This window comes from Grammomys surdaster, unplaced genomic scaffold, assembly GCF_004785775.1.
Source record: "Grammomys surdaster isolate TR1022 unplaced genomic scaffold, NIH_TR_1.0 126531, whole genome shotgun sequence".
Taxonomy (NCBI): Eukaryota; Metazoa; Chordata; class Mammalia; order Rodentia; family Muridae; genus Grammomys; species Grammomys surdaster.
Window position 1 is genome coordinate 18,186,258 of NW_021621323.1, and position 6,954 is coordinate 18,193,211.

Consider the following 6,954-nt stretch of genomic DNA (forward strand, 5'->3'; position numbering starts at 1 on the left):
CTGTCAGGAGGGACTGAAAGGGAGGGTGTGGAATATTCTCATAGAGGAAGACAGTTCAGGGCTCATCAGTTGCTCAAAGGAGTCTATAGCCCAAAGAGATGAAGAACCATTGACTTAGTGTTTTCCAGAACTTTCTAGGAATTCATGCTAAGAGCACACGTTCAACTATTACATTTTGTTTTTTTTTCCAGTGTATGTATGTCTTGTGTATATTTGAATCACAGTCTGTGGGAGGCCCCTTTCTCTGCATAGATCTCTCTGGGTCTCAGGGTTATACTGGCATATGTCACTGGATGGCTTTCCATATGCTAGGACAAGGACATGGCTTATGGGGGACACTCTACAACAGGAAGGGCAGAGAACTCACCTCTTGCCTGCTATGGTAGCATCCCCCGATGTCACTGTGGTGTCCCCAGTAAGCATCTTAAATGTGGTAGTTTTTCCTGCACCATTCACTCCCAGGAGGCCAAAGCACTAGGAGAAAACAGAGAACAGGTGTTACCCTAGTGACCAAGGACATCTTCATTGGCAGACCCCAGGCCAGTGTGAGAGCTGGAAGAGTCATCTTATACTTGACTGTCATTACTGAGATTATTGGTCATGTGTGGCTATCAACACAAAATGCATCTAATCCTAACCGACATAGACACTAATTGTGTAACCCATTGGCTTTGAAAACTTAGAACAAGAACAAAAAAGAAAAATGAAAAATATCTCAGTAATGTTTTTGTACTGGCTGCTTTTGTATGTCAACTTGACACAAGCTGGAGTTATCACAGAGAAAGGAGCCTCCCTTGAGGAGATGCCTCCATGAGATCCAGCTGTAATGCACTTTCTCAATTAGTGATCAAGATGGGGGTGGGCCCATTGTGGCTGGTGCCATCCCTGGGCTGGCAGTCTTGGGTATTATAAGAAAGCAAGCTGAGCAAGCCTGTGGAAGCAAGCCAGTAAGTAACATCCCTCCACGGCCTCTGCATCAGCTCCTGCTTCCTGACCTGCTTGAGTTCCAGTCCTGACTTCCTTCAGTAATGAACAGCAATGTGGAAGTGTAAGCTGAATAAACCCTTTCCTCTTCAGCTTTCTTCTTGGTCATGATGTTTTATCCAGGAATAGAGACCCTAAGACATTTTTATATTAATTATACATTAAAGTTATGTTTTAGATATATTGTGTAAAATAAAAATAGTAAATCTAATGCCCCCTGCCACCATAGCTACTAGAAAGTTTGGCTTTCATTCGATTTCTACTGTCCAGCTCTGCTTAGAGGGAGAAGACTCATGGCGGAGAGCTGATTTTTCTCAAGAGCTGTTTCACGTCAGTCGGTATGGTACCCACCTCTCCAGGGCGGACTCCGACACATAACCGATCTACTGCTGGACTGGAAGCACCTGAGTAAACCTGTAAAATTCAAAGAAACTGGGCTGAAGACCAAGCCAAGGGTAGAGCAGGGCAAGAGTAGGGTCCCTTCTGACAGGTCAGGGCAGAGGGGTGAGAGCAAAAGGCAGCACAGAGTGGTTTGGAAGAAAACCACAGTTACTACAAGGCTACACATTAACACCACATTGGGAGAGGAGCCATGGCACAGACAGGTACGGAGGGTGAACCATGTTGTGCACAAACAGGACAGACAGCAGATGCCAGGGCTCAGTTGGAGAAGCTCTTCTGGAGACCCTGTGGTACTCAAGATGAACAGCAGGGACAATAGGTGCTCCAGGAAGGCAAATGACAATACAGAGACAGCATGGGGTTGTACGGGACAGCATAATGGTCCTGTGCCATCTGTGCACTCAGCCTGCAACACCAAGAAAATATAGCCCACACCCGCTCCTCACCTTGGTTAGTTCATTTAGCTTTAAGATGTCAGTTTTATTTCCCCCACTCATAACTCTTTGTCTTTCTTCAGCCACATCATCGTCTTCATCAAAAACGGGCTCTCTAGCAGGCTCGGCGATCCTAGAGGAAGGAGCATGGGCAGAATTGTGCAGGGCGTGCAGTAATCGTCACGCTGTCCTTTTCACCCAACTGTCCTTCCCGTTCCCTAACTTTTATTCCTCTGGACTTCTTTCCTCTAAGTCTAGTCTAAAAATGGTTCCTGTCAGGAGGGACACTAGGCAGGAAGGCCAAGCACTTCTGTTGAAATCCTCTCTGTGCTGCCATCCTGCCTGCCTCTTCATGCATGACCTTGTCCCTGGACCTCTCTGAGCCTTGTCTTCTTCAACCACATGAAGGGGAGAGATGAAGGCTACCTCAGGGTTGGGTGAAGATGGAGTCTGAATGATGCCTGGCCCAGAGGAAAGACTCGGGAGCCAACATTATATTATAAAAGCATTGCTCAGTGAAATGTTGGTGAGTTATTAACTGCCAACCTTCCCTCTTCTTCCAGCCTTCCTTACCAATGTGATGTCAGGATAGCTTTGGCATCTTATTAACACATGCTCCCAAATCTTTCTTGGTCCAATCTGTTAAGTTCCAAGTCTAACCTCTTCAAGCTTCTCTGTCCTGCAGGCAGGCCCCACATGCCTTTGCCATCTGTACTTTTTTTTTTAAGTTGCACTCACTCCTCCGCCAACCACTGGCACCTGCCCCCATCTCTACCTCACGCAGGCCATTCCCACCTGCTGACCTCAGCGTGTTCTCTCGCTCCTGCCCTGCCAACAGACTCTTCCCCATCCTTAAAGGCACAGACTCTTCTCTGAAGATCTTCCTGACTACCTATGTCTAGAATGCCCAGCCTTTTGGCACCGATACATGACACCCTCATCTACAAGTGTGTTATGCTGTATCCCTAGCTTTCCTTGGATGCAAGAGGCCTGTAGGTTGTAAGTTAGACATGCTTGACCCAGGGTTCCAGTCTTTCCTTTCTCCCTTACTGATTGCATCTGACCTGTCACTAAGTCTTGTCTAAAGCCCTTTCTCCTTTATCATCTTCCAACACCTCTACCTATATCCAGGTCTTTGTTGTCTCTTTGCATATCAACATGGACTCCTATCTCACCTCTCAGTGTGGCAAGGTAGTGTCACCACCCTGGTTAAAATACCCCAGGGATTTCATGTTGCTCTTGGGTCCCAAGTCATCAAGATGAGGAGTATTTCCTGACCCAACACTGTGCCCCTCTGCCCTCATCCCTTATCACTTTATCTTCCTGCTCCATGGCTCCCTGGAAGTCCTTTCATTCTGTATACCAGTCTTTCTCTCTGGGGTTGCCATATTTTTGTGCAGGCCATTTCTGGCACAGTCATATCTAATAGGAATAGCAAAAGTCATAAAGCCAGCACAGCTGCTTGGCAAAGATCAGCAAAGCTGAGCCGAGTGAGGCAACCACTGTCTTGCCATCTTCCAGTTTACACCACGATCTCCATGTGTTGGATGCTTGGGGGCTCTTAATATTTGTACAACTTGGGATATAGGATTGATGAAAATGTTCTTATGACTCATTTACACCCCCTCCCAAGAGAACTGCTTCTAAGCTTCCCTGGGAAAGTCCCGAGCATACTATCCCTCCCGCCTTTAGGGAGATATCCTAATCTGACCTTTCTTGAAGGTCTTTCTTACACTCTAAAGGTTATGACTCAAAGAAAGATGCCAGAGATCTCCTTATGAGGTTCTGACTCCAAGATGCTTTTGGAAGTATTATTATTATTATCTGGCCCTGTACTTAGAAAAAAGATAATCAGAACAAAGTAAAATTTAAAAGGTAAACAAGATTTGGTGGTCTAGAAAATTTGGCAGTAGATCAGGTTAAAAGCCTTTTACTATACTCAGGCAATTATGTACCATTTAAGACTGGGGACTGTGTACGGTATGCCCCTTGAGGAAAAGATACAGCAACAAAGCTAGATTGGCTGGAGTTACCTCTGTACAGGGGCTTATACTAATAGACAAAGAATAGTGAGGATAAATGATAAAAGAATAAAATATTAAGACCTCCCCTTCTTAGAGAAGTTAGCTCATGCAGAGCCACTGTAGTGTCATATGGCCAAGGAATAAAAGAATACCAAGATTAGACATGTAAATAAATTCTAAAAGGATATAAAATATAAACATTGTATTATGGCAGAAATAGAATAACTGCAGTAGCTTTGGCCTGAAGGTTTTTATTGGGCCTAATGACAATTAACACTGTGACTATAAAGAGTTAGTAATACAGTGCTCGGGACATGATAGTCTGCCCAGGCTGGCTTGGAGATTTTCAGTCTACTGCCCTTGAAAATGCAAGATTCTTAAATATTGGGTTATAGGGTTGGTGAGAGAAAATGACTGTAAAAGATAACTCTGTTCTGTCATTGGTTATCAATGATGACTAAACTTATGACCAAGAGGAAGTTAAAACACACGTCCAGGGACAAAAGTGATATGGTCTATGTTTTGGAACAACATGAATCTATCCATGCCTACTGAGTTCTGTATAAATAAAGAAGCAATCTGACTGCTAGTTAGGCAGGCTTCAAGATCCTCCAATCCTGTTGGACTCACTCCTCCCTTGAGGACTCCTTATCTCCACTGAGTGACGTAGCCATTGCCGGGGCTGGCTCCTAGCACACGTCTTCTACCAAAAGCATCCTTTCTTCCTCCCCTCCTCTCTCTCTGCTTGTTAATTATCTGCATGGGTGTGGTTGCTGGGTGTCTGGAAGCCAGGTCTTTCTGATGCTCTTTATGACTTACTGGCATCAGTATCAGTGTCTAAAACTAATGATTTAGTTCTGGTAATCATCTCTCTTCCTCTTTCTTCTAAACCCTACGGCCAACACAGCAAAGGGCTGAGAGGCCTACGGATAGCCTCAGTCTGACCCGTAACTAGAAGCACTGCTGACTGTTTTATTCCATGTGCATGGATTTATTTTCCTTCTTAGTCTTCTCAACCCTGTGATTAGGGAAGTAGGTCATTTATAATGCACCAAGCCCCTGGACTGTTTATTTACAAATGATCAGATATACCCTGAGAGGAGGAAAGGCTAAGAAACAAGCCACTGTCACAAAAGACTCTTAGGCTGGGTGAGAACAGCACAGGGCCCTGGGTGTGGCCCTCTGAAGGGGATGTACTCCAGAAAGGAAGATCAGGTCAGCAGGAAGCAGGAGGCCTGGGAAGAACCTGGGGAAGTGTGGCTGGACAGGAACATAAACTCTCTGACCTGACCTTTGAGATGTCCTGGTTATGCTAGGGTTGGCAGCTATCTAGATTCAGGGGTGGGGGTTAATTTGCCTTTTTTCACTTTTCCATGGCCCCCTGGCTGCCTCACCTGGCACAAGATCCCAATGTTATTCCTTGTCCCCCTTCCCTACCCTGCCCTCACTCAATGTTCTAACTAGCAAGGGAGCTTGCTTTGTCTCACTTCTCAAAGATCGAAACCGTGCTTCCTAGTGTCTTGGATACTCCATCGGGACCCTTATTTGCAGTTTTATCTTCCAGTTTGAGAGAGGTATGTAGTAATTACAGAAGAAAGTCAAATATTAGTAATTAAAATGAAACCATTGTATTTCTCAAAGTTTGAAGTTAGGACTTGTCTCGAATTCAAACAGGCCTGTTTTAACCCATCTCTCCCTGTGATGTACAGAACAAACTGGGCCTTGAGAAGGAAGAGAACAAAGACTAGAATGCAGTTTCTGAGAACCACACTGAGGTGAAGCCCAGGGTTGGAAACACTGCACTAAGCCATGGCACCTCGGGATCCAGTAAGACTTACCACCGGGTGAGGAAAAAGTGATGTTGAATGAGCAGGGTCAGAAGGAAGTACACCACCCCTTCTATTGCCATAGCAACCAGGTTCTTCCCAATCAGGTCCCACTGGAATGGGTTTGCAGAGTATTCCTCGCCTGAGAATAGATGCAACAGGACATTAGCAAGAATAAAGTCTGCATCAAGCTGCCAGGCTCTCTCATGAAGATCCAACTATGACCCATATGCTCAGGCCGTATGTGAGAGGCTAAATGAGATCCCAAATCAAGTTCCTCTTAGCTCTCCAGGTCAGAATATAGGAAGGTAAAATCCTGTGCTTGGCCCTGCCTGTGGCTCTTGGCCATAGAAACAGCAGCACTCTAACCCCTTCTAGGTGTCTGGTCTAGCATGATGCCTAACCTGCATTTAGGTGTCCCCCCAGTCTCTCCACTGCAGGTCTGACATCAGAACCCTTGTTGTGACTTTTCCAGCATGAATAGATCCATGGTTGTGACCCACAGACCTAGAATGTTACCCACCAAACTGGGCATAGACATCTGTCACAGCTTGGCTGAGTGCCAGGTCGATGAGGCCCCGGCCCAGGCAGAAGTGGGGGAAGACAATGAGCAACTTCCTCAACATGGCATTGAACCTGAGCAGCATCTGAGAAAGAGAAGCGAGGATGTTAGGAGTGGGGAGGGGAGGCTACCTGTCTCCTTATGAGCAGGTAAGCTCTGATGGCTTCACAGAGACAGCCCAGGCACTCAGGTCTTCTGGCGGGGCCCAGTACAGATGTGTGGATACCCTCTGAACTGTGAAGAACTAGTGAGAAAAGAAAAGGCTAGGGACACGGACCCCCCAGGAAGCTGGAGTGCTGGGAGTACAGTCATAGCATAGCATGGCATAGCATAGCATAGCATAGCCATAGCCATAGCCATAGCCATAGCCATAGCCATAGCCATAGCCAGAGCCAGAGCCAGAGCCAGAGCCAGAGCCAAGCAGAGCCGAGCCAGAGCCAGAGCCAGAGCCAGAGCCAGAGCCAGAGCCAGAGCCAGAGCCAGAGCATAGCTATAGACATAGCATAGCCATAGCCATAGCCATAGGCATAGCCATAGGCATAGGCATAGGCATAGGCATAGGCATAGGCATAGGCATAGGTATAGCATAGCATAGCATAGCATAGCATAGCATAGCATAGCATAGCATAGCCATAGCATAGCCAGAGCCAGAGCCAGAGCCAGAGCCAGAGCCAGAGCCAGAGCCAGAGCCAGAGCATAGCTATAGACATAGCATAGCCATA

The 6,954-nt window shown here is 46.3% G+C and overlaps 1 protein-coding gene across 1 annotated transcript in view; it reads right to left on the bottom strand.

Annotated features, from left to right (window-relative positions):
* Positions 1 to 6,954, bottom strand: part of Abca4 (ATP binding cassette subfamily A member 4) — a 139,060-nt gene that overhangs the window by 16,219 nt on the left and 115,887 nt on the right. The window contains exons 39-43 of the mRNA XM_028760380.1: positions 6,194 to 6,317; positions 5,683 to 5,812; positions 1,833 to 1,953; positions 1,336 to 1,398; positions 368 to 474 (exon numbers count right to left, since the gene is read on the bottom strand). Of these exons, the coding sequence (XP_028616213.1) occupies positions 368 to 474; positions 1,336 to 1,398; positions 1,833 to 1,953; positions 5,683 to 5,812; positions 6,194 to 6,317 (545 nt within the window). The remainder of the gene's footprint in view (positions 1 to 367; positions 475 to 1,335; positions 1,399 to 1,832; positions 1,954 to 5,682; positions 5,813 to 6,193; positions 6,318 to 6,954) is intronic.